At 41.5% G+C, this 27573-nt stretch overlaps 1 protein-coding gene across 3 annotated transcripts in view; it reads right to left on the reverse strand.

The window, feature by feature from the left end:
• stard8 (StAR related lipid transfer domain containing 8) overlaps positions 1-27573 on the reverse strand; it is a 215053-nt gene that overhangs the window by 24559 nt on the left and 162921 nt on the right. For all 3 annotated transcript variants that reach the window (XM_060832773.1, XM_060832771.1, XM_060832772.1), the window contains 6 exons: positions 23974-24037; positions 19557-20881; positions 13063-13236; positions 9896-10055; positions 7247-7445; positions 5105-5315 (listed from right to left, as the gene is read on the reverse strand). In XM_060832773.1, the coding sequence (XP_060688756.1) occupies positions 5105-5315; positions 7247-7445; positions 9896-10055; positions 13063-13236; positions 19557-20881; positions 23974-24037 (2133 nt within the window). The remainder of the gene's footprint in view (positions 1-5104; positions 5316-7246; positions 7446-9895; positions 10056-13062; positions 13237-19556; positions 20882-23973; positions 24038-27573) is intronic.

Here is a 27573-nt window from a genome sequence, read left to right on the forward strand (position 1 = left end):
ATGCTGTATTGTTAGTCATTGTTTCCAAAATCAGCAAAAGGCAACAAATTGAAAAGGAAATCCTCAAGGGCAGCACAAGTTCTCAGTGGTTAGCACTGCTGCCTCACAGCACCAAGGACCGAGGTTTGACTCCACCCTCAGATGACTGACTCTGTGGTGTTTGTCGGCATGGATTTCCTCCAGGTGTTCCAGTTTCCACCCACAGTCCAACGATGGATTAGCCATGCTAAATGGCCTATAACATTCTGGCATGTGCAGGTTAGGTGGGTTAGCTATGGGAAATGCAGGGTTACTGGGTGAGTCTGGCTAGAATGCTCTTCGGAGAGTTGTTGTGGACTTGATAGGCTGAATGGCCTGCTTCCACACTGTAGGGATTCTATGATCCTGTGAAGGATGGTAATCTCTGGATTGTTATCTGAGCTTCAAGCCAATTGGCACATAAGATTTGAGAAATGGATATGTAGCTTGAAGATTGATGTGGGAGAATTGGATTCCAGTTGTGGGGCACAAATATCTGTATGGAGTCACAGAATCAGAGTCATAGTTGTACAGCACAGAAATAGGCCCTTTGGTCCAACTTATCCATGCTAACCACATTTCCCAACCTCACCCACTTCCCTGCATTCGGCCCATTACCCCTAAACCTTTCCTATTCATGTATCCGTCCAAATATCTTTTAAACTTTGGAACTGTGCCTGCATCTACACTTCCTCTGGCAGTTCATTTCACATATGAACCACCCCGTGTGAAAAGTTGTTCCTCAGGTCCCTTTTAAATCATTCGCCTCTCATTTTAAAAATATACCCCTCATATGAACTCCCCAACCCAAAAGAAAAAACCTTTGCTACTCACATCATCTATGCCCCTCATGATTTTATAAACCTCTACGATCACCCTTCAGCCTCTTATGCTCCAGTGAAAAATGTTTCAGCCTATCAGCTCCACCTCATAACTCAAACCATCCATCCTCAGCAACATCCTGGTAAATCTTTTCTAAACCCTCTCCAATTTAATAATATCCTTCTTATAGCAGGGCAACCAGAACTGCACACAGTACTCCAAAAGATGGCTTCAACAATATCTTGTGCAATCTCGATCTCAACATGATGTCCCAAGACTTCTACTCAAAGGTCTGAGCAAAGGAAAGCATGCTAAATGCCTTAACCACCCTGTCTATCTGTGACACAACTTTCAAAGGTCTCTGTTTGACAACACTGCCAAGGACATGACCATTAACTGTACAAATCCTGTCCTTATTCGCTTTACCAAAATGCAATACCTCACATTTATCCAAATTATAGGTGGCACGGTGGCACAGTGGTTAGCACTGCTGCCTCACAGCACCAGAGACCCAGGTTCAATTCCAGCCTCAGGTAACTGTCTGTGTGGAGTTTGCACATTCTCCCCGTGTCTGTGCCTGTTTCCTCCCACAATCCAAAGATGTGCAGATTGGGTTAATTGGCTGTGCTAAATTGCCCGTAGAGTTAGGTGAAGGGGTAAATGTAGGGAAATGGGTCTGGGTGGGTTGCTCTTCGGAGGGTCGGTGTGGACTTGTTGGGCTGAAGGGCCCGTTTCCACACTAAGTAATCTAATCTAATAAAAAAAATAAACTCCAAATGTCACTCCTCAGACCATTGAGAGAGCAATATCATTGGGATGGTCTGCATCTGAATCATGCTCGACCAATGTACTGGAAGACCACACAATTAGGTAAATAGAGAGATCAAAACTAAACAACATGGAACAACCACCAAATCTGGCTAGATGTAACAAATAAAATCGAGGTCAGAGAGCAAAATATTAATGTTGGAAATAAAAGGTTAGAGAATGGCAGGAAGAGACCTAAAACAAGCCTCAAAATATTTCAACGGCTGAGACTTGATATTACAAAAGGTAACAGAAAGACAAAACTAAAGTCTTCATATTTCAACATGCACTGCATTCATAACTATGTAAATAAATTTATGGCATCCATCAAGTTAAATAAATATTATCTAGAGACAGATATGCATGGTGGCATGGATTGGATTCTGAATATTGAGGGACAAAAGACATTCAAGAATAGGAAGCTGGGTAAATGTGGAAAGGTAGTACCATGTGATAGTTAAAAGGTTACCCTTGGTCCAGGAGACGGAGATGCAGAATCAGCTTCAGTGGAACAGCAGGGGAATTAAGTCACTGGTGGAATGGTCTACAGGCCCTCTAAATGTAACCACAATTTTGAATGAAGAAACAATTGGTGTGTTTGTGATTGATCTGGACTAGTGGCCAGTTACTAATGAGGGCTCTCTGCCTGCCAAAGACTGTGACTAGTTGTCAAGGAGCTGAACAGCTTCAGCTGTGAACAAAACAGAGAAGCTAGTCAGACCAAATGAGAAACTAAGGGATCTACAGCAACCAAAACACACAGTGCAACGAGACATTTAAACCAGAAGGAAACAAGCTTATCTTTCCTTCAGTTGATGTTCCAAGTTGTGACTTTGAAGGGGACAAGTCAAATCCTTTCATAAATAAACCAGCACCCTATGCCTCTTGCTATTCCAAAGGTTGGCCCTCACCCTTTCTTTTCTAGAATGCTTCCATTGGTTTGCAAGAGCCAACCCAAAGACGATGGAACAGTTTTTCTAGCTTTCTCTCCAACCATGTTTTTTTTTCCTGTTTATATTTGTCGGTGTGCAGGAGTTGAGCTTTAATAAGATAGGGTTTTATTTAAAGAGATTGCTTAATTTAGCTTAACTGTTTACAGTAGCTAAAATCTAATTAGCTGTACTAAATAGCATTTCTTGACAAGTACAGAAACCTGGTCCATATTATCGACTAACCTGGGTCAGAACAAAGTAGTTTAGGAATTTTGCATGTTTCTTTTCAAAGCTTAATTTTTGTGATGACTCTGGGAATAAGAGGGCTTATTTTCCAGCGCACATCCTCAATGAATTGTCACATGGAAAAGTCCAGAACTACAGTGCATTATTTAAAACTTAGGCATTTCTCTTTTAAGACAGATATTTTTTACTGAGAGGGCTATGCAACTGTTAAACTCTGCGTCAGAAGGCAATGGAATCATGAGTCATTAAATACTTTGAAGTTAATGGTATATAACCATTGATTCCCTTACCTGACAAGAATTTATCATGATTTAGTGGGAACGTAGAGCTCAAAATTCAAAGATATCAAACAAATTCTCTTACTGAATAGTACAGTAGCTCTTGGGCTGAATGGTCTGCTTATGCTCTTAATTCAGTTATTTGCATGTGCAAGGAATGGGAGGCATTTTTGTTCACGTGGTCATTTGCAATGAACCAATGACAGGCCTTTGGATTGTATCTTTGCTTTCCAGTCTGTATTTTCACCATCTATCTCCTGCCTTCCTTAATTTTCTGTCTTCTCCACATCTTTCACTTTCTTTTGCTTCATCAGAATTAATTCAGGGAGGATAATTTAATTCTAGCTCTATTGAAGAAAGTGAAGGTTTCCTCCTTCTGAAATACAACTCGGTGGTAAATTGACATTATTTTATTTCTGAGGTGCCCAGCAATCAAAAAGACAAACAAAAGAATTTCAACAAACCAAACTCCAACCAAATAGATATAATGTGAATGTTGTTTCAGCCTCCAACTGGTTCTCTACTTTTATCAGTCAGTAACACTTTCCTTCCTGATTCAAGGTCAAATGATGGAGCATGACTATAAGACCTAAACTCAATTAGATTAGATTAGATTACTTTTTAGATTAGATTAGATTAGATTACTTCCAGTGTGGAAACAGGCCCTTCAGCCCAACAAGTCCACACCGACCCGCCGAAGCGCAACCCACCCATACGCCTACATATACCCCTTTACCTAACACTACGGGCAATTTATCCTGGCCAATTCACCTAACCTGCACATCTTTTGGATTGTGGGAGGAAACCGGATCACCCGGAGGAAACCCACGCAGACACGGGGAGAATGTGCAAACTCCACACAGTCAGTGGCGCTGTGAGGCAGCGGTGCTAACCACTGTATCACCGTGCCGCCCACTAATCTAGCTCCACAATCCAAAAGGAACAGAAAAGGATCACAATTGTTAAGGATCACACCATTTTCCAGCTGAGATGTGAAAACGACCTCCTCTCTATTTGTTCAAGTTGGCACTAAACATCCCATGGCATAGTTAAGTCACAGCAAAGATGTTCACAGTGTCTAAAAGCAGCAATCTTCCATCAAGGAACAAACAGATTTGACTGCTCATTCATTTCATTGCTATCAATGGGACAAAGCTGTTTTAAAACATCAGCCTCATTGTCAAAACCAAACAGAAATCATGTATTCCAGCAGCAATCAATTGTAGATCAGGTTTTAGGAAAAATGGCATTTTGTCAAATCACTTATTTTTACACGAGGGGTGACCTCATCGAGGTTTATAAAATCATGAAGGATATAAATAGAATAAATAGATAGTCTTTTCCTGGCGGTTGGGGAGTCCAGAACTAGAAGGCATAGGTTTAGGGTGAGAAGGGAAAGATATAATAGAGACCTAAGGGGCAACTTTTTCACGCAGGGATGGTGCATTATGGAATGAGCTGCCAGAGGAAGTGGTAGAGACTGGTACAATTGCAACATTTAAAAGGCATTTGGATGGGTATGTGAAAAGGAAGAGTTTGGAGGGATATGGGTCGGGTGCTGGCAGGTGGGACTAGATTGGGTTGGGATATCTAGTTGGCATAGACGAGTTGGACCGAATGGTCTGTTTCCTTGCTGTACATCTCTAATGACTATTTCATAATTTTACTCCTAATCAGTTAACCTAGCATTACAGCTTGCTTTTTCATATTATTCAAGTCTGACAATAAACAATTGGCAAAACAACAATCCCAAAATCCCCCTCCCACTAATTTTTAATTCCAGTTTTTATCACTAGAAACGAAGGTAGAAATTTTAGTCCACACACGTTGCTAACTATTTCTCATTACTGTGATCCAGCTATTTGTCCAGAATGTTGAAGCCATCAGTGAAGCAGAAAAGTCTGCATCATCCCTTAAACATATCAAAGTCATTGGAATGCCCTTCTTCCTTCACTCCCAAAGAAATCCAATTGCAGAGTAACTAGAAATTGCAAAGCACACCTTGGCGAGGTAGTTTCTTTTTTTGGCACATTTAGGTGGAACAGAGATGGAGCAAGGCAGACAGCCAGGTTTCCAGCAGTCATTTGGTTCTCTTGCACTGACGCAATGTCACTCAAGAAGTACAATAGCGACTGAAGCACCTCACGATTCTCATCTGGCAACAGCACAATTGCAGCCTGAAGGGCTTGGAGGCGTTGGTCTTTTGGCACATCTGAGACACACAAAGGAGGAATCACAGATTCTTGCTCATTTAACATTTTAAAAATTCTGAACAAAACTCCTACTGCAGTCTTAAAGTGTAATAAAATGCACTAACTTCACCTAAAAAAAATTATGTCGGTATTCTTTAATTTATTCATGGATGAAGACGTCACTGGCAAGGCCAGAATTTATTATCCACCCACAATTGCTTATGAGATACAACCAAATAGCTTGGCAGACAATGTCAGAGAGTAGTTATGAGTCAACCACATTACTGTGAATCTGTAGTTAAGTACAGGCCAGATCAAATGGACAGACTTAAGAGGACGTTAGTGAACCAGTTATATTTTTACAGCAATCCAATAGCTTAGTGGTCAATCTAACTGATATTAGCTTTTTTCACATTTCAGATTTCTTTCATGTACTGAATTTAAATTCCCCAGTTGTCATGACTAGATTTGAATGCATGTCCCAGGGGCTAATGGTCCATTTATCTGGACTAGTAATCCAAAATTGCACTGTAGCAGCTTCCCAAGCTTCTCTGACAACATCTCCCAAACTCATGATCTCTACCATTTCAGTAAAAAGCCACAGACATGAGAACACCATGACCTCAAAGTTTCCCTATAGGTCTAACCTAGTTTGGAAATACTTCATGTTTCTTCATTAACAATGGTTCAAACCTTGGAATTTATGACCAAACAAATATCATTAAGAGTAACTTCATCACCCAAACCAGTAATTAAAAGATGGCTTTGCCCCATCACCTTCAAGAGCAATGAGGAATCGCAATAAATAGACATCCTGTCAGTGACACTACATCACATAAATGAATAAAAAACAAAGAAAATAGCTGCAACACATGCCATTAGCATAATTGTAAACATCACATTAAGCAGGAGATTGTGTTTAGTTCTTGAGAGTGACAGCACCTCAAAAGCAAGTACTGTTCAGAGTGGGGCGGTAACCTGTTGATGATCTAAATCGGTAAACACTCATTGGGCGTGACAGGTTCTTGGTCTCACCATCAAAAACAGCTCAACCTCAGGGATCTGGACAACAAAGCAAGTTAAGCACTGGAATTATGAAAAATTGCAAGACTATTCATGACTGTCAAGAATTTCAGTGTCAGTGAAGATCTTCAGAAGTGTGGGAAACAAGGCAAAATTCTGCACAGCAAGTTCCCACAAACAGCACTGGAATAATGACCAAATAATCAGCTTCTGAAGTATTGAATTACTAAATATTGTTCAGGATATCAAATGATACCTTCCTATACCAATTCAATATACTGCCGTGGGATCTTTTATATTCTTCCGAGGGGTCAAATAGTACTTTAGTTTAATGTTTCATCCTAAAGATGCCATCTGAGTGTAGTCCCCCTTGAGCTTTGTGTAGAAGTCCTGGAAACTGCTATCACTGAGTCAGCTGATATACAATAGCTCTGAGTTATGATAGCCAGCTGAACTGGCAGAATGAAATGCTCTTGACCATGTGATCGACATGAACGGAGTATCTCATTGTATGAATCATCGCAACACAGTTTCTAGTGAGTATGGTCCAATTGAAAAATATGGCAGTAAATGAACATTTTTTTCATAAAGTAGCAAGTCCAAAATGGAAATCTCATTCTGGCACAAAAGGCACATTCTTGTTTCAAAGTAAAGGAAGCTTTACCCTGCAGCTTCCTGAACTATGCTCAGCATGATGAAGGGCTTATGCCCGAAACGTCGAATTTCCTATTCCTTGGATGCTGCCTAACCTGCTGTGCTTTAACCAGCAACACATTTTCAGCATAAATATACTTACATTGACTCTTGGTAATCTAAATTAAACAGGATTTTATTCCTCAGCACCATAATATAAGTTGCTTATTGAGAATACATTACAATACATAATAAAGACAGTGGGAAGATGCATATTTTTTCCTATTTCACTCACATTGATAGATCTGCAAAAAGGTTTCTGTCAGCTTGTTGGTGAAAATAGGCTCCGGAAGATCCCGGAAATATTGCTTTAACATGTCTGCTACATCGAATGCTGACTGACCGTGGTAATTAACATTGTCAGGGCTGTTTTCACTCATTTGCCTCAGAGTTTGGATTCGGGATTTTACACCTGACTTCCTGAAGATGCCAACCTGTTGAGAAGACAAAAAGTGTTTCTTTCCAATACACACATTTCAAATCATTCCTGAGTAGGAGATTTTTCAAATATATAACAATGGGCAACATTAATTTCAGAAGAGGTAATTGCCATCCATTACAACAGGAAGGGTGTGCTGAAAGATTGCAAAGAACCTTCCATGTGAAATAAGTTAGCCAGTAGTATATTAGAATCAAATGCCGAAATCTGTCACAGGGAATAAAAGGACACAACTTAAACCAAAGATTAGGGAGGTTGGCACTTTCATCCTCATCGGTGATTGCATCAGTCCAGGAGACAGCTGGAGGAAGCAGAGTTATTTTAAGCCTGTATAAAAGGTGCAAGTAGCATTTGGGAAAAATGACTTCTAAAAATAAGTACAGGAGATAATTAGCTTACTCTATCTTAGCCACTTCTTTATTGGTTTAGCACTAGCTGTTCCTTTTTAAATTGTGATGGGAATATACCAGACAAATAAGATAAGATAAACCGCAGTTAAAAGCAGGTACCTGAATAAATACAACATACCGATGGCCAGCCTCACTGTGTCATGGCCATTTCTGAGATTCTACAGCTGCTTTAAACAGTGAAACTACTAAATTCAATACACTGCTCCATCTGATAGCAGATAATTGCCTGCTCTTTACGGAAAAAGCGAATTATTTCCAGTTGTTTCTCAAAGTAATTTCTCTCAGCTCCTCCTCTGGTCTTTGTAACTCACTCATTAGCTGGACTCTAAGATGCACATATCCAAATCTCAATCTAGATCATTCACTGCTCAGCCATTTGAAGATATAAGAGTTTAGCCTAATGAGGACTTTACAGTGGGTGACCTTACAGAGGTTTATAAAATCATTAGGGGCATGGCTGGGGTGAATAGCCACGGTCTTTTCCCAGGACTATGCTAAAGGAGAGGGGAAAGATTTTGAGGAGGACCGGAGGTGTAACATTTCCACACAGAGGGTGGTGCGTGCATGGAATGAGCTGCTGGAGACTGGTACAATGTTAACATTTAAAAAGGCATCTGGATGGATATATGAATAGGAAGGATTTAGAGGGATGAGTGATAATGCTGGAAAATGGGACTTGGTTAGATTAGGATGTCTGATCAGCACAGATGAATTGGACTGAAGAGTTTGTTTCCATGCTGTATGGCTCTGACTCTGACATTTCTATCCTCCTGCCAAACGTAGCTCATGACTTACTGAGAGTGAAAATTGTCAATTCATATCCAACACTTACAGAAGTACAAACAACTGAAAAGCACAAACTGCATCACTGCACAATTTCATTAAGAAATTTTTACCAGAATCTTGTCCAGTGTGAAACAAAGGTGTCAGCAACGTAATGTTATCAGTATTTATTGAATCTTTAAGGAACAGCTATAACTATTAGTATATGTCCCAGAACTCCCTACAATGATTGTCATAACTTTGTTGACCTTCCAGTAATATCAAATTTCTTGGGGTCCCACTGAAACCCTATTTAAGAATATCCTCTTCATGTTGCACAGAACAGGAATCTTAGAATAATCATAGAATCTCTACAGTGTGGAAACAGGCCATTTGTCCCAACAAGTTCACACTGACCCTCCGAATAGTAACCCATGCAGACCCATTCCCCTACCCTATTATCCTATATTTAACCCTGACTAATGCATCCAACCTACACTTGCCTGAACACTATGGGAAATTTAACACAGCCTATTCACCTAATCTGCACATTTTTGGACTGTGGGAGGAAACCAGAGCATCCATGCAGACACTGGGAGAAGGTGCAAACTCCACACAGACAGTTGCCAGATGTTGGAATCTAACCCGGTCCCTAGCACTGTCAGGCAGCAGTGCTAGCCACTGTGCCATCCCTCAAAGAGCATCCTACCCCATCCCTGCAACCCCCATGACTAATCCACCTAACCTGCATACCTTTGGACTGTGGGAGGAAATGCAGGTAAACACGGGAAGGAAAATGTGCAAACTTCACACAGACAGTCACCTAAGGCTAGAATTGAACCTAGGATTCTGGTGCTGAGAGTCAGCCATCGTGCCACCCAAGTGGCAATAGTGTCAAATACTGACACCAACACTAACAAAAACAGATCTCAAAAATCCAGAAGTTATCTGACTATCTGAGATGTCAGTCTCTTCACAGACCCCCATTGGTTCAAGGATCCAGCAAGAAAACCTTTCTTAAACCCCAGGGTATCCAGTTCTGAGTAATATCGAGGAGGACAAAGTGAGGACTGCAGATGCTGGAGATCAGAGCCAAGAATTTGGTGTGGGAAAAGCACAGCAGGTCAGGCAGCATCCGAAGAGGAGGAGGATCGACGTTTTGGGCATTAGCTCTTCATCAGGAATGAGATACATTGATTCAATGCTTACCAAAGAAATCTTTTTTGGGCACATTACAACAGGTTCAGATTTGCATCAGAACATTCAAACACACCTGGCCCATGCACTGGCTACGTAGATAGCGCATGGCTTGCTGGATGCTTTGAGGGAGTGGTTGACCTGACCTCTTCACATTTACAATTGGTGGAACACCAAACACATATTTGCTTCTGTAATCTGGTTCCTTGCTCCTTTTCATGAACTTGGGAACACCCCTGTGAAAGAGCACAAGAGTTAATAATGCACCAAATGCTGTCCATTGATGACAACATTTAAAAAGTAAAATTACAATAAGTCTAATTATTGACAAATTCCACTTAAAACTCGCTTTGTTTTTGATTAATTTTCCCTCAGCCTCATGATCGCCTCAGGGACGGCAGTGGCTCAGTGGTTCGCACTGTTGCCTCACAGCAGCATGGTCCCAGGTGTGATTCCAGCCTCGGGCAACTGTCTGTGTGGGGTTTGCACATTCTCCCTGTGTCTGCGTGGGTTTCCTCCGGGTGCTCCGGTTTCCTCCCACAGTCCAAAGATGTGCAGGTCAGGTGAATTGGTCATGCTACGTTGCCCATAGCGTTAGGTGCATTAGTCAGAGGGAATGGGTCTGGGTGGGCTACTCTTCGGAGGGTCGGTGTGGACTGGTTGGGCCGAAGGGCCTGTTTCCACACTGTAGGGAATCTAACCTAACTAACAGGTGAATTTAATCCTTTGGACAGTGTCTCCAAAAAATTCTTTGTTGCGTTTTCTATTTTTTTTCTCAAAATTATTCATTTCTCCTAAATTCCAATAAATTGGGTTCAAATCCCTTCCTAGCCAAGCACTGGATGGACATCCATTCAGGCTGAGCCAAAGCCAGACTTGTGTCTGCACCAGAAAGGAAGTAGAGCACAGCAGCAGGTCTGTGTAACCCAATGGTTTGATGGAAGCAGAAACAAAAAATATTCCATTTCCCTTTTGTCATGTCAGCAGCTCGGCCTGAATGGATTCAATGAACATTGATATATAAATAATTTGTATGTTTCTAGGAGGAGCTAGTCAGTTCTACAGTCAATAGCCATGAAGTAAATACTTAGGTACTATCTTTGAAGCTAAAATTTTGCGTAACTATTGTTAATATAGTTAACCAATTTTAAGTTGATGTAGACTCATTACACAAGTATGTGTTTCTTCTACTCAAGACTTATTTGTGGTTAATTCTTCACCCTTCAATATTATTAACCCCTCCAGACAAGTATAATAGGAGGGGTATCAGTGGCAGCATATTTACCCAAAGAAGATTCCATCACAATGAACTACCAGTAAGCATCTCTTTGCAGTTAACATTGACTTACATCTGTCTGAGGGTCCCAATGTAGTGCTCAATATCAATTATTTACATCTGGTGTTCCTCCTCTGTAACTACTAAGGAACTGAAATAGGACATTGACTATCCCAGTCAAGATTAGAGTGGTGCTAGAAAAGCACAGCAGGTCAGGCAGCATCCGACGAGCAGGAAAATTGATGTTTCGGACAAAAGCCCTTCATCAGGAATGAGGCAGGGAGCCTCGAGGGTGGCCTTGTAGAGAGAGCTTTGAATAGACCATTCTACTTCATGAACATCTGAACTCTGTTCCAGCTCCTACCACAATTCACCAATTCTTTTTCTCACCCCCTTTCTGGCTTCAAGAGAAAAGTGATGAGGTTCTTGGCGAGTGGAAAATTTATCAATCATTTTGCAGTGCTACCAAAGTTGAATTCCACACCCTACATCTTGCTTTCAGCTTTTGATTTCTGTATCCAGTCCTCCAGTTCTGGTTTTGCTTTCCAAGTCCCTTCCCTTTGTTTTCCTTTCTTCACAGTATACCATTCTTTTGTTTTTGCACAAAGAATTGCAATCTGTTTCCACCTTTTGTAAGCTTTTAGAACAATTCAACCATAGACCCCAGCCCCACGACAAAGCTCATTTTCCATATTTCCTCTCAATGCTCACTGCTGTCATATGATATAACCTACATCCATTCCCACAGCTGCAAGGAGGAAACCATCTGCAAAGTTTGGAGGACCAAAGGCTGCAATTGGACAACCTCCAAGACCTGTGGATTCCTGTTATTGTGTATTTTTTGTCTGGTTACAGTAAATGTGACAAGACAACAGTAGGGTTCACGTCCAATCGGATGTTTTTGATCTTCAAAAGGAAACATTAAGGATGAATCTTCTTGATCACTAGAATGCAGTGCAGTAACAATGCATAGCCAGCTCCTGAAATTACTAAACAAATTCTAGTTATTGAATGCCCAAGGGAGGTGCTATTTTGGCAGTTTACTAATGCAAATTATCTGATTTTACTTCAGCTCCAAGGTCACGAGTTCAAATTTCGATGAACACCAATGGGTTGTTTGACATGAAACATGGATCAAGATCCTATCAGAGGCAGAGTCACCCTTACACCTTTCCCAGACATTTCCTGGATTCACATCCTTAAAAAGGAAGGAGTCTGGCAGCTTATTTTCCATCTGACCTGGTGACCAAAGCATGAGAGAAAGCAACAAAACAACCACCATCTCATAATACCTCAGATGAATATAACAGAACAAAGCCACCACAGAAGTTTTTCATGTCTACACTGTATTGAATGAAATCATATCAGCTGGGGTGATTATGAAAGTGCTATAACAGATTAAGCAGAGCAGGAAAAAATATAACCAGATGCCTTCACTTTATTACTTTGCTGAGAACTGTGCCTGCGTGACATTTCTGAATAGAAGTGTGCACATTGAGTATTTAGCAGTTTCATAGATGGAATTGTCCTAAGGTTCTGATGGCCTTTATAACAGAGATTGATTATTGAGAATCAACTAGCCAATTTTCTGCACTAGATGCTTGTCTACATGGGTCTTTTGACTATCTGTTTTTCTACAAAGAAACCATTTAAAACCACATGTCAGCCTGTGACACACGGATTTTCAGTTCCTTTACATGCATTTATCTGCTTGCTAGATTTTGTTAGACTATTAATACTGTCTGTAATAGGAAGTCAATATGTCACTTTTCACATCTGCTTTGAAAGGCATACAGTTAATACCAAATCAGAATTAGCAACAGGCCTAGCTCTGTCACATAGTGCAAGCAGTGACGAGATAAACATTGCAATTTCTCTCCGGGCTCCAGAGCCCACAAGAACAAGACAAATGCAGTAAATGAGAAAGCTGAGTCCCTGTCTTCTCTGTATTAATCTTGGGTACTGACCAGTTCCAGCCCTGCTTATTGCGGACAGCGTATCTTTCCATGATGGCAGTCAGACGCAATAAAGAGAATCGTTGCAGAAGGTTGAGCTGAGCTGCCGATTGTCTATTGATTTCCAAAGAAGCAGAGTTCAGGCTTGGACGGTGAGAGTTCTGGAAACTGTGCCAGCGGAGCTTTCTGGGGAACAAAAATGCAGCTATTAAGTCAGGACACCAAATACCAAGGCTGCCAACACATGCAAGATACTCAGGATCAAACTGCCAGCATAAGTTTCACAAGACAACAATGCAAAACCCTGCCTTACATGCTCGATCATGGGCAGACAAAAGCTCCAATTTAAATATTCCAGGTGAGAATCCTGAATCGTTACAGGGGACAAAGCAGAAGTCACAGATTGCAGCAACACCAGCTTTAAGACAGACTGCCACAAAATTTTTCAGTTCCTTTCAAAAAGGGATCTATTTCTTTCTTTCCCCTAGGCATTAGCTAACACTCAACTATGTCCAAACCAGCTTATTTTCACATTACATTTTTCTATTGCACCCCCATTGTTATGTTTAATTCACCTCTTGCACACGTTAACGGAAAGTGAATTGCTGGCAGCATGGTGGCTCAGTGGTTAGCACTGCCGCCTCACAGGGACCCAGGTTTGATTCCAACCTCGGGCGACTGTCTGTGTGGTGTTTGCACATTCACTCAGTGTCTGCGTGGGTTTCCTCCAGGTGCTCCGGGTTTCCTCCCATAATTCATAGATGTGCAGATTAGATGAATTGTCCATGCTAAATTGCCCATTATGTCAGTGAATGTGTAGGTTAGGTGCATTAGTCAGGGGTAAACGTAGAGTAATAGGGTAGGGGAATGGGTTTGGGTGGGACACACTTCGGAGGGGCAGTGGGAACCTGTTGGACCGAAGGGCCTGTTTCCAGACTGGAGGGATTTTATGATTCAAAGAGTCCTGAAGAATGCCAGAAACATTGTACTCCTGTTGGAATGCATGTCTGACCAAGCTTTGGGAACGGAAGAGTGTGTGTAAATGTATGAGTTGCATCAAGGCACCATGTGCTTATTTAATAGCCTTGCCAGTGTAGAAGCCATGGTTGCAATAATAAACTATGAACTCTGCTCACTTTATGAACACACAGGCTACATGGAAGATCAGTACTTGGACCTGAGCTACTTATAAAGACATTGAGTAGAAAACTAAAGAAGCCTTACAACCTTCTAAATTTGACTGGGAGAACAGTACAACCACTCATGCAGATACAGAAATCTCAATGGCCAAAAAACTCTAAGCAATCAGCATTCTAATGGTTACCATTGATCAGAAACTAAACTGGTCTAGCCATATAAACAATGACAACAAGAGCAGGTCAGATGCTAGGACTCCTACAACAAATAGCTCACCTCCTGACTCACAAAGCCTGTCCACTATGTACAAGTCAAGTCAGGAGTGTGATGGAATCTTCCCCACTTGCCTGAAAAGGGTGTGCCTCCAACTAGAAGCTTGCCACCATCCAGGACCCCCAAAGTCCGGTTGACTGACACCACATCCACAAGCATCCACTCCCTCCACCTCCAATGCTCAGGAGCAACAGTGCGTGCTTTCTACAAGATGCAAAAATTCACCCAGGCACTTTGGAAACACCTTTAAATCCATTACTAACATTTATCAGGGTAGCAGATACATGGGTACAACACGTCATGCAAATTCTACAACAAGCCACTCATCGTCCAGACCTGGAAATATCTTCCTGTTCCTTCATTAATACTGGGTCAAAATCCTGGAACTCCTTCCCTGTCAGCACTGTGGGTCTACCTACAGCAAATGGACAGCAGTAGCTCATGATGAAAGGTCTCCAACACCTTCCAGGGCATTAGGAATAGACAATAAATTCTGGCCTCATCAACGAAAGCCATGCCCCATGAATTAATAAAATTTCACTGAGCTGCAGTTGCTGCTCCATTACCACAAGAGCTAATGCAATCTTAGTCTGCACTAGCTTTTATCCATCCGCAACAATTAAGTCCATCTCTTTTCTTATACAACATCCATCAAAACACTGCAAAGAGGCCAGTATTGGAGATCCTCAGCTCCAAAAGAGGAAGCTACTGAATGCTCAGAAGATCCATTGACATGTTTGCAAGGGAGATCTCTAGTCTCCCAACAGCCATCTTTATGTGGCCTAATAACTTTTGGAAGGAGGCAGGAAACAGTACTCATATGGAAGAATCATTGATGTACCCAGGATACCTTCAAGAGAGTTGTGACCATGATGATCACTGGAATGAGACTGCCATCTAGTCCTTCAAAATAGAAGTCCTCACCAGTAGACAACACAGTTTGTAGATAACAAACCAAAACTCCCTTAAATCAACATCGATACAGCATAGCAGACAGTTGAAGAAAATGACAGCAAGCCTGTATATGCCTGATCCCATCATTCTCCATTACCTCCATGGTCAAACTTCACCTGCCTCTGCTCCTTCTGTAGTCTGTACAGCAGCGATTGGAAATTGTTGGTTCAGCTGGGCTTGGTGACAGAAGTTAAATTATAGAATCCCTACACAGTGTGAAAACAGCTATTCAGCCCTTCGAGTTCACACTGACTCTCTGAAGAACATCCCACTCTCACCTACTCCCAACCCTATTCCCTGTAACCTTGCATTTACTGTGTCTATCCACCTAACTTGCACATCCCTGGACACTTCTAGAAATTTAGCATGGCCAATCCACCTAACCTGCACATCTTTGGACTGTGGGAGGAAACCTGAAGAAACCAGTCCAAACAAGAATGCACACAGACAGTCGCCATGGGTGGAATCAAACCCAGATCCCTGGCACTGAGTCACCACACCACCCTGATTGGAACAGCAATTGTTACTATTTCAATGTTTTCTTCGGAATAGTACCAAAGCCAAAATGACACCAACGGCACCATGGTCCACCAATGGCACCATGGTCCACATAAGGTCAGTAAGCAGATAATTAGCCAGAAACATTAGCAAGATAACAATTTTATAAAGGAACTCCTGAGTTCTCAAATCCATAACTTTGTTGCCTCATGTTATGCCCACAGTGGTGTGAAGGTTTGTCAAGGTGGTCAGTATTATGGTTTGTGGACAGCTCAGTTACGTGACCTCATTCAATCACATTTTATAACCAAACTTTTCAAGCAACATTGGGAGTACATTTTCACCACTAAGCCACCATGATAACACCTACCCACTTCTCCTCACTGACTCCTTCAGAAATAAAAGCCAAATCTAGTCCATATCAGAGGCCATGTCCTTGAATACTTACAAATCAATGCTCAATGAAATATAATTAGGAAATGGAAACTTTGGCTTCAAGTTTTAAATGCTTATGCTCATTACAGTTGATTAGTTGATATGACAAGGAGGTAATTATTGAGCACAATGTAATTATCACGATGGTTAGAGACAACTTATTTTTTAAATTTTGTTTCCCCGCCCGAAGAGGTGTAAACTGAAGCCAGGTGAATGGCATTACTGAAGTAATGGAGACACAATTACTGCAGGATCTTAAATTCCACGAGTATTATTCTGCCCCTAAGAAAAGCAGCTTATTCCACACACTTTTCATGTGCTGACAGTCAGTGTGTGTATTATTGGGTGCAGCTGACTTTCAATTGATCATATCAAGTCCCAACTTTGATTTTGTGCAAGTGACTTGCACGTTCTACTTGCGATGCACAAAGTCCCCTCCCATCCTTCTTTGTCTCACTATTCCTGTGGCTCTGGAGAGCTTTTAAACATCCCTCCCAATCCCCCTCACTCACCATTTCCAATTAGCCTTTTATGTAATAATTAATATGCCCACTTTACCCACAAAGCTTTTGACTTTGGAAGTTTGCGCTACATTTCTGGCTTTACATCGAGAGGCTAGCTGCCTGAGTGTGTTGGAACCCCTGTCCATTCCAGAACGAAGTTCCTCTCCAACATACTGAGGTCCCAGCCTATTTTCAATTGTCCCTATCACAGTCACCATTCTCTCCGAACCCCAGGACACGAAAGCCTCGAGTTAGCCATTTAATCAGAAGATTCTATGGACTACTCCCTAATGAGCCTCCTGACCATTACTGATGAAACACTTGAGGCCACATCCCAGACTTACAGGGTTGGACAGCCCTGACTGACTCCAATTCACTATATGGACTGGCATCTCAACAGCATTTTAAATGACCTACTTGTAATCCACCAACTATAAGGATGTTGCCAGGGTTGGAGGATTTGAACTATAAGGAGAGGTTGAATAGGTTGGGGCTGTTTTCCCTGGAGCATCAGAGGCTGAGGGGTGACCTTCTAGAGGTTTATAAAATCATGAGGGACATGGAAAGGATAAATAGTCAAAGTCTCTTCCCTGGGTAGGGGGAGTCCAGAACTAGAGGGCATAGGTTTAAGGCGAGAGGGGAAAGATATAAAAGAGACCTGAGGGGCAACTTTTTCACACAGAGGGGGGTAGGTGTATGGAATGAACTGCCAGAGGAAATGGTGGAGACTGGTACAATTGCAACATTTAAAACGCATTTGGATGGGTATATATGAATAGGAATGGTTTGGTGGGATATGGGCAGGTGCTGGGCAGATGGGACTAGATTGGGTTGGGATATCAGGTCGGCATGGACAAGTTGGACCGAAAGACTGAGTCTATGCTTGCACTTGACCGTCAGGACGGACTGCAGCCTGATTTACCAGACAGGAAGGACATGGATCCCCAGGTGTGGTAGGATCTGTTATCTGAGTGACTCAAACTCCTGGAAACCTCCAGTTAAACACAGAGGTGAATGAGTGGCAAGGCAGCAGGTTAAGATGCATGCTGCATTGATGCAGGAGACGTATCTGTCTCCCATGTGCAACAATGCCTGACAGATGCAAGCAAATTACATTGGAGATCAGGGACACATGAAGTGTTTGAAGGGACAATGGGGTGCACCGAGTAATGCAGAGAAGAAATATGATAAGGTTGTGGTTTGCTGACGCCAACTGGTATGAGAGAAGGTGCAGGGCAATGATAAACATAAAGCCTGCTAGTTTTGGGTCAAAAATATCGCAGATGCTGAAAATCTAAAACAAAACAAAGAATGCTGGAGAAACTCAGTTCTGAAGAATCATACCAGACTTGAAACATGAATTCTATTTCTCTCTCCACAGATGCTGCCAAACTTGGGGTTTTCTCCAGCATTGTGCTCATTTCCCCAGCTGAATTCCTTCCTTCACATTCTAATAGGGAAGGAGCAGCCAATTGCTGTGCCATAATGGATACTTTCAGCACATGTCAGGATCAGGATCAAGACTTCATCAAAACATATTTTACATCTATGTTGATGAATTGATGCAAATTACATTTACGTAAATCCGTATAAATATTCAGAAAGAATTGGATACAAGAAGGTGTTGCATTCTTAGAGTACATCAGGTCACTCAAAGACTTCTAAAATGTTTCAGAGTTCAAGTAGTGTGACTGCAGTTAAGATGAAGACTGCAGCAACATTGTTCTTTTAAAATTTGTTCTTTTTATATCTGTTTAATAACATAATCCATTTTCAACAGCTTTCATAACATGAGAATGCTGGACAGAGCAAACTGTACTTTGAGAACTTCATCCGAACTACCAGAATCTCAATCTATCCTCTTACCAGAGGAATAAAATAGTAATAATCAAATAGAATAGCAATTTCCAGTCATTTTTACTCAGGGACAATTTTAGTCCCAAGTGACATATAGGTAATCATTTCCAATGATACAACACACAATATCACAATCAGATTTGTCTTTGTGATGTTAAGTTCTGTCCTGCAAATCTCCCACCAGGTGTTCCTTTTTTGACTCTACCTGACAACATATAATGAGAGAGTTGCAAATTGAAAATTCCCACTGATGGCACACTATTGTGCACAGTGATCAAAGTACAGTATCCAGTCCTTCGGACATTCCCCCTTTCCCAGAAAGGAAGGAAAGTTCAGTAAATGAAACATTCAAAACCAGACCATGAGTTTGGATTTCTGATCTGTGCAGAGACAACTGATTTCAGTTCATGCTGGGAAGGACAGGACAGCTAAATTATGTTCCTTTAGATTGGGATGGTGTGAAATTGCTAGACCAATACACCCACTCGAAAACAAATCTTCACATGAAAGCTTCAGCGATAGCTATTAGGCTGTTATCTGAGGAATGCATCAGAGGTGACTTCCTCTTCTCCTTATTCAATGCTCACAAAATGTACAATTACAAACAAGAAATTTGAAAATTAACAATGTTTAAAGATCAGAAATAGTGTTTGATAGCAGACTGGAGAAAATCTCTGCCAAGGTGGCAATAGATAATCGAATTCAGGACAAACCAGTGCTGAGCAATAAACTTCCCCAATCTTTAGGGCTCATTATCACAAGTGGGTGAACAAAATCAAAACATATTGAAAAAGGCTATTTTATTGAAGACTCAGACGATAAATCAACAAAGCGTCAGAGATCACTAACCTGTTTGTTCGGGTTAATGAAGCCCCGACTCCAGAATCTCTCCTCTCCCTAATCTCTATCTCTTCAGTTTCAATTAATGAATTCCCAGTACTGTCAAAATCACTTGCAGAGGTCCCCACATCAGACATCGAGCGGTCTTCAAAATTCAGACCTTGCGAAGGAAAAACTGTCTCACCAGTGGAATCGGATTCTGTGTCATTAAATTCTGTGCATACAGTTTTTGACCAGAGGCCCACAGACTCTTGTAACCCATTGACATGCTTTAAAACATCATCTAATTGTTTGAAGTAGTCCTCACGCCCAACTGCACCATTGTATGGATGAGATTCGGGCACATTATCATAAATACTTCGCTTGCTCCCAATCGAGCTACATGAACCCCTTCGCCCCTGAAACAGAAGCCCTTGAAAGTTGTTGATGCTACTACATGCAGACATTCCAAAGGGCAAATTTTCTGATTTCCAGTCCACTAAGTGATCACCTGCAGCTGGACACAGGCTCTCTATGGAAAGGGCTTTGGGGAAGGTCCCTACTTTGTGGTTTGTGGGGACACGGACAACATAGTCTTCATGAGAATAAGGCTCATCTTTTCTATTATGGTTGGAGGCCGTAAGCCCCATTTCATAGTCCTCCAAGTATAGTCCACCATGCATTATGCTGTGGCTGCTTCTGGAGTTGAAGACTTTTGTGTGTCCAGGGTCAACAAGAGATGCAAGATTTGATGGAGATACATCCTTTGCCAAGCCTTTTGCTGGTTCATTAAGTGTTTTCGGAGGACTGGTGTTCTGTAAAGGTTCATGATGCTGTTGTGATACTATCCTGACACTTCTTCGTTCTTTGCTCTTTGAAAGGGCTTTGTCTTTACCCCGAAGAGTTCTAAATCGAAGAGATTCAATTCGCCTCAAAAAGCTCTTAGTCCTGTGTTTTCTGGGGTTCTCCAAGATGTCTAGAGTAGTTTGTGTTCCAGTGGAAACAAAGTTGTCACTTGAGCAATCATTATTCTTTTGTGCTGCTTGAGAATGAACCATCAAAACACTCCCTGGACTTTCCTTTGATTCCAGCTGACTGCCTGAATAATGACCTAACAACTCTTCTTGGATGCTTCCAGCACTGCCGTTACTGCAATGCTCAGAACAAGGCTCAGGATCACTAAGGTCAGACAGCATACTCTCCCGACTGGCTGATTCCTTCATTGTTGAGCTCAGGAACTCAGCACGGTTTGACAGGAAGTCAACAGTTGTCAACCGAGACCATCTTTTGCTATCTTGCTGAAACGCCCACCGATCACTGATTGCGCAGAGATCATCTTCTTCAGATTCATTACCCTAGAAAAATAATGCCACAGTAGTTACAACATAGAGTCACACCAGGGGAAAAGGAGAGAAGAAAATCCAGCCTTTAATTGTGTTCTACCCTGGTCCCAGATTCCAATTAAAACACAAATATTATGCCTTTGTTCTTCAGCAGCAGAGAACACAATCATACCTCACAGCTTAGTAATATCTGTACCTGACTATTTTTGGAGATAACAGCAATGAAAATCCCATGAAAGTGAGGCCTTTGCACTCATTTCTGTGAACAGTCAAGGTGCAAACTGCTCTGACCTATTTTGTGTCAACTAACTCAAGGAATAGACAAGTATAGTTGAGAAAATTTATTGTTTCTAATATTTTGTACTGCAGTGACTATAAGACATTTTAGCATGGCCTGAGGTTATAAAATCTATGCAAGTGCTTTTTTTCCCTCAAATTTTTCTTTTGCAGAACATCATGTTCAATACCTTTTACATTCCACCCCATAGTCTTTTGCAATGGGTTTTATTTAGTGACACATTGGGGAAACAATCACAAGTTCTCCTTGGATATTTGTCCCTCTCTTTCCTGAATCACTCCAAAATAAAAATCTCTCTTTACCAGACAGCAGGAAGCTCCCCTCCTCCAGGCTGCCACCATACCATAAATTAAAAAAAAGCAGCCTCAGTCAAATTAGAACTTTGACTTTCAGGCCAACATTTTCACACCCACGTGTGGTTTTCCTCTGTTGCACCCTATGGCTAGGCTCAACAGTGCCATCTCATCATCAACTCACTACAGGACAAACTGAGGCAGGTGCTGAACTCGTGATGCTGCCAGTTAATGTTGAAAACTTTTAGTCACCCAGCCTAGCAAATCAAAGGAATGCTTGATTAGGTCTGAAGAGTGACAATAAAATTAACATTGAACCTTCCAAGTATTCTATTTCAGTGAGTTAGACAAAAAGAATTAAAAGTGTTTGATTTATAAATGGAGTAATGATCACTGGTACTAAGAAGCAACTGCTTAGATCCAGATGAGAAAAGGTATTGCTTGCACCACTCTGAGGAAGGAGCACGGTGAGTGCACAGGCGACCTTGGCTGCAGCGAGATGAAGCCAAATCAATATACTGCTGGAAATTCAGTTCAAAGGGGACAGGAGTGTGTTAACTAAGATTTAACATAAAAAGCAAACTCCTGAATGAGAGAGAGGATAAAAAGGTGGATTGAGAGGCTGACCTGCAGTGAGACCAGTGATGGAGCAACATCATGAACCAGAGTGATGCCTGCTCAGGGAAAGCAGCTGACTGGGGAGTAGAACAGGTTAATATTTCTAGTCTTGAAAGTAAAGGGTCTTTAGCTTGTGATGAGATTCCAGGGTTTTCTTCCATTTATTTAAAAATAGCTCAATATGTATAAGACTTACATTACTTCATGCTGATGAAAAAAAATGTGGTTCTAAGCTTGGTGTGGGTGGAATAGGATTTGGTTCATGGGGCCCTGGCACTGGGGCAGAAGGGAGCAGTTTCTGTTGGACACACTTTACCCTGGCAAATCAAATAATTAGGGTTATACAGGGGGACTGAAGGGAAGTAAAAAAGGTAGTAGTTTATAGGACTCAAGGAGTGGCTATACAGTAAAAACAGACAAGATGATCAAGCAGAGTTAGCATGGCTTCATAAAGAGGAAATTATGTCTGAAATTTATTAGGATTCTTTGAGGTGGTAACAAGCAGGATAAGTAAAGGGGAACTCATGGAGGGAATGAGTTTGGATTTTCAGAAGGTTTTTCATGAGAGACTATGCAAAAAAACCATGGTGCTGGAGGTAGTATATTAGCATGGAAGGAGGCTTGGCTAACTAATCAATGACAGACATGGGATAAGGGAGGTACTTTTCAGGAAAGGAAGCTGGAGCTAGACGTGCCAGGCCGTGCTGTAGCCACAATTATTTATAATTATTGGATAATGAAATTACCACAGCCAAGTTTGTGGATGACAAAAATGGTGAAGACAAGTGGCATGAATGAAACAAAGGTTGCAGAGAAACATAAATCGATTAAGAAAATGGGCAAAAGCTTGGCAAATGGAATATATAGTGAGAAAATTGGAAGTAATGCACTTCGACAGGGAAAATAGATGATTTATATAAATACAGAAAGTTACATCAGAGAGGGGATTCCACATGCATAAATCACAAAAAGCTGGTATCCAAGATCAGAGGCAAGACAAAAGGAATATTGGTCTTTATATTAAAAGTAAGTAGGGAGATCTTGCTAAAACTACACAAAGCACTCACCAGAACACAGCTGGAATATAGTGAACAGTTTTGGGCATTTATCTAGAATTGGAGGAAGCCCAGAGACGGTTCACTAGATGTATTCTGGGTGTGGAAGGACTGTCTTATAAGAAGACGTTAAGTCAATTGGACATGTACTCACTGGAGTTAAGAATGGAAGCAACCTTATTGAAACATAAAAGATTCTTAGCAAACCTGACTCACCTTAACCCTAATTCTTTCAAAGAGTAGATGCAGAAAAGTTGATCCCTCTTATGGGAGAATATCAGGTCAAAGGGCAAAAGCGCAGAGTAAGGCGTTGCCCTTTTTTAAGACAGAGATGAGGAGGAATCTCTTCTCTCAGTAGTAAATCTGTAGAACTCTTAATCACAGAGAGCTGTAAGACTGTGCTGTTAAGTATATTCAAGGTCAACATAGATTGGTTTTTAATCAGTAAGGGAATCACGGGAGATAGAAAAAGCCTGGAAAATGGAGTTGATGATGACCAGATCAGGCATCATCTCATTGAATGGTGGAGCAGACTTGATGGACTGAAGGGCCCTTTTCTGCTGTGACATCTTATGGTCTTAATAATTGGTCTCTGGACTCAATGATTCTACCTGGATCTAGTTTCATTTACACCAGTCACTCCTATCAAAACCTTTCCTTTTTTCCTAAAGAAAAAAGCTAATGCAGCTTTACTAAATTATGCTAAACATTATGAAAAAAAGTCAGTCTCATTTTCAAAAACAACTTTGCAACTGGCAACTAGACCTCCAACCTTTCAAAAAAAAAGGAAAGCTTGGCTAGAAAGAAAAGTGGCCAGTACAATTATTCGAGAAAGCTTACCGACTTCCTGTTAATGTTGATATCAAGCTTTATAGAAGCATATTTGTTTAGAGTCATCAGCCGCCTGAAGAGAAACAAAATTAAATTAAGTCATTTTATCCACACATCTGATTCACAAATTATCAACTACAAGACCTCATCTATAAATCCACTTCAAAAGTGAGATTGTCTTGTACCCTGCGCAAAAAATGTCAGTCAGCAGCTTCACTCCTGTAACACTGACATTTCTTGCATTGCAATTCTCCAGAGACTTTTTCCACTTTAATTTCCTGTCCTCTCTAGATGACGTTGACTCTTGCTGCTGTACAATTCAACAGGTACCAGTTGTCTGCCAGCTCCTTTCCTATAGTCGAGAATGGAAATAATGGACAAATACTAAACGGAGTCATAACTGAAGCCTACAGTCTACACCTTGATGTTTACTTTTCGCCAAGACTCATGATTGTGATCGGAAACATTTAGCACATTTTTCCAGTCTAGCCCAGGAACACCTCTAGAACTACTGAGATCGGATAACTCAGCACAGATCCAGAATCAAAGTTTCCTCTGCAGTATGCAGCATGTTAAACTGTCAGAAGCTGGAATTTGGAATGAATTGGTTATCCTGGCACGTCAACATTTAAATTACAAGATGAATGATTTTTTTCGTTCCATCACACAAGTGCCACAGTTCAGAGACACGACAGACCATAGCAAACTGGCAATACATCTTCAAGGAAGGTGACAAGCTTGCACTATTCCTCCATATTCTCCACCAACACGGAGGGACAGTTATCTTAAACACAGAAGCAATCATCTTAACACCCATAAACAAAACTGCATCAGGACATTATTTCAACGAGCCACAACACACTGCAGTGCCCAAGAACTACAAAACAGAAGAAAATGCCTATACAACATATTCAAGAAGAACGGGTATCCAATAAACACAGTCCACTGATTTCTCAACATCAAACCCAAACAAGCTGACACAATGCGCCCAGAAACTCGAGCCACATTACCTTACGTCAAAAGGCATCTCTGAAATGACGTCCAGATTACTCAGACCACTTGGCATCATGGTAGCCCACAAACCTACCAATACACCTAAAGTGACTAGTGAACCTAAAGGATGAATGGGGGGAAAAAAAACTAAATTGAATGGCATTTACAAAATAACATGCAAGGACTGTAACAAATACTATACTCGAACAAATAGGCAGAAAGCGAGTAACCAGGATAAACAAGGAGACATCAAAAGTTATGGCCCACTATCACTAGTATTCTTACATACAGATGAAATACACCAGTTTGACTGGGACAATACATCCATCCTAACACGAGCTAAACAGAGACACACACAGGAATTCCTAGAGGCCTGGCATTCTAACCAGAACTCCATCAATAAACACATTGCTTTGGACCCCATCTACCATCCTCTGAGAAAAAGAACCAGAAATGATATCACCCACCTTATGAAACCAAGACACGTAAATAGAAAGTGGGACATAACACCAACGCTTCACTGGAGGCTCACTGATGTTATCTAGTACAGTAACAAAAAGATCTGAAAACAAACCTTCCAGCTCAGCAAGCAAGCTTACATCCAGAACCTCAACCTGAGCTATAAATCTTCTCAAACATCACTAACAGTTACCTCAGTGGGAATGATTAGGTTGTGGCTCACAATCTCAAATGCATTGCAGCAGCTGATGGAGAACATGACATCTTAAATCCTTAACAATTGGAGGACGACAGGAGACCAGGCCTATGCTAAACCCTACCTTGATGCAGGTAACCTGCAATATGGGCAGTACGGTGGCTCATTGGTTAGCACTGCTGTCTCACAGATTAGATTAGATTAGATTCAATACAGTGTGGAAACAGGCCCAACCAGTCCACACCGACCCTCCAAAGAGTAACCCACCCAAACCCATTTCCCCCTGAATGATGTACCTAACACTACGGGCAATTTAGCATGGCCAATTCGTCTGAACCGCACATCTTTGAACTGTGGGAGGAAACCAGAGCACCCGGAGGAAAACCTCGCAGACACGGGGAGAATATGCAAACTCCCCACAGACAGTTGCCCGATGCTGGAATCGAACCTGGGACCCTGGTGCTGAGGCAGCAGTGCTAACCACTGAGCCACCTTGCCGCCCCACAGTGCCAGGGGTCGGGTTAGATTCCTACTTCAGGCGATTGTGCAAAATTTACACATTCTCCCTGTGTCTGCATGGGTTTCCTCTGGGAGCTCCGGTTTCTTCCCACAGTCCATAGATGTGCAGAACAGGTGAATTCACCACCTAAATTGTCCATCGTGTTAGGTATATTAGCCAGGGGAAAATGTAGGGGAATGGGTTTGGGTGGGTTACTCTTTGGAAGGTTGGTGTGGACTTGTTGGGTCAAAAGGACCTGTTTCCATACTGTAGGGAATCTAACCTAATAAACGAACAGTGTAGTCATGAGTTGTCCATTGGCAAGTGAACACATTTCTTTCTCAATGAAGCGGTTGGCAACTAGCACAGAGTCAGGTCCAGCAGAAAACTCCGTAGCTACCAGATGGGTGCTCGGACTTGTGCTGTGTCAATGAATTGTGACTGGTGAAGCTCCCAGTCAAGGGCACAAAGCTGACCTTGGGATTTTACAGACTGATATCTCTAGTTCACCATACTACTGATGTTTGTGCCAATTCTTTTAAATGATTAAGTGCGCTTGCATGTTTCACATATTAGTAAATTCTGTAGGGGAAGATAGAAGAACAGCAGTTTATTTCTCAGTCACACAGAAGCACTGGTGACCATTAATCAGTTTTTGAGTCAACCAGATTTGGAAAGGGGTGGGGATGAAGTAACCTTGAATAAACTTTGAAACATAAAGGCCACTACAAAGCAGATGATACTGAATTTTACAATAATTAATGTAAATCTCTTGCTGACTACAACAGCACCACACAAATGTTTCACATGACAAGTCTGCAGCCCTTTCCAGGAAGTGAGCTATGTTTAGTTCACATTCAAAATGTGGTCCTCTGCACAAAAAAAAAGGAACAGATACACCAGATTAATGAACACAGTAAGTTATCCTGTAGAAACGGAAGCCAATGATGAATGCACCAGTGAAAATATCCCTATCCATCCTGCCAGCCTGTCACCTTGCCATCCTACTCTCTCACTGCATACCCATTTACTCACATACTAAAAAGGTACTTAAATGTCCCGAAGCCATTCAGTGCATTAGTGAATGAGGCTTTCTAGAATATGGCAGCTAGTCCTGTCAGGGGAAGCTGTGGCTTTACCCAATGAGTCTGCATTACAAAGAAGAAATCCAGTCAAAAACTCAGCACTTCTGAAAAGGCCAGGTTCAGAAATCCTGGCCAAAAGCATGAAACTCTGTCACTGAGTTAAAAAGCAGGTGCTGAGTGGCAACCACAACTATTCAGAAGCTTTGGCCCTTTATCCGAGGACTACCTGAACAAGATAGTTCATATTGTGCATGGAGATGGCTTCTAATTAATGTTTAGGCAGCAAAGACTATCACCTGAAGTGGGTGAAGAGACAAAAAAAAAGTTAGGTTGGAAGCATCAAATGTTGAACCAGAGTCTGCTTGATACACGTTCTA

The sequence above is a fragment of the Hemiscyllium ocellatum genome, chromosome 11 (genome assembly GCF_020745735.1).
Source record: "Hemiscyllium ocellatum isolate sHemOce1 chromosome 11, sHemOce1.pat.X.cur, whole genome shotgun sequence".
NCBI classification, from domain to species: Eukaryota; Metazoa; Chordata; class Chondrichthyes; order Orectolobiformes; family Hemiscylliidae; genus Hemiscyllium; species Hemiscyllium ocellatum.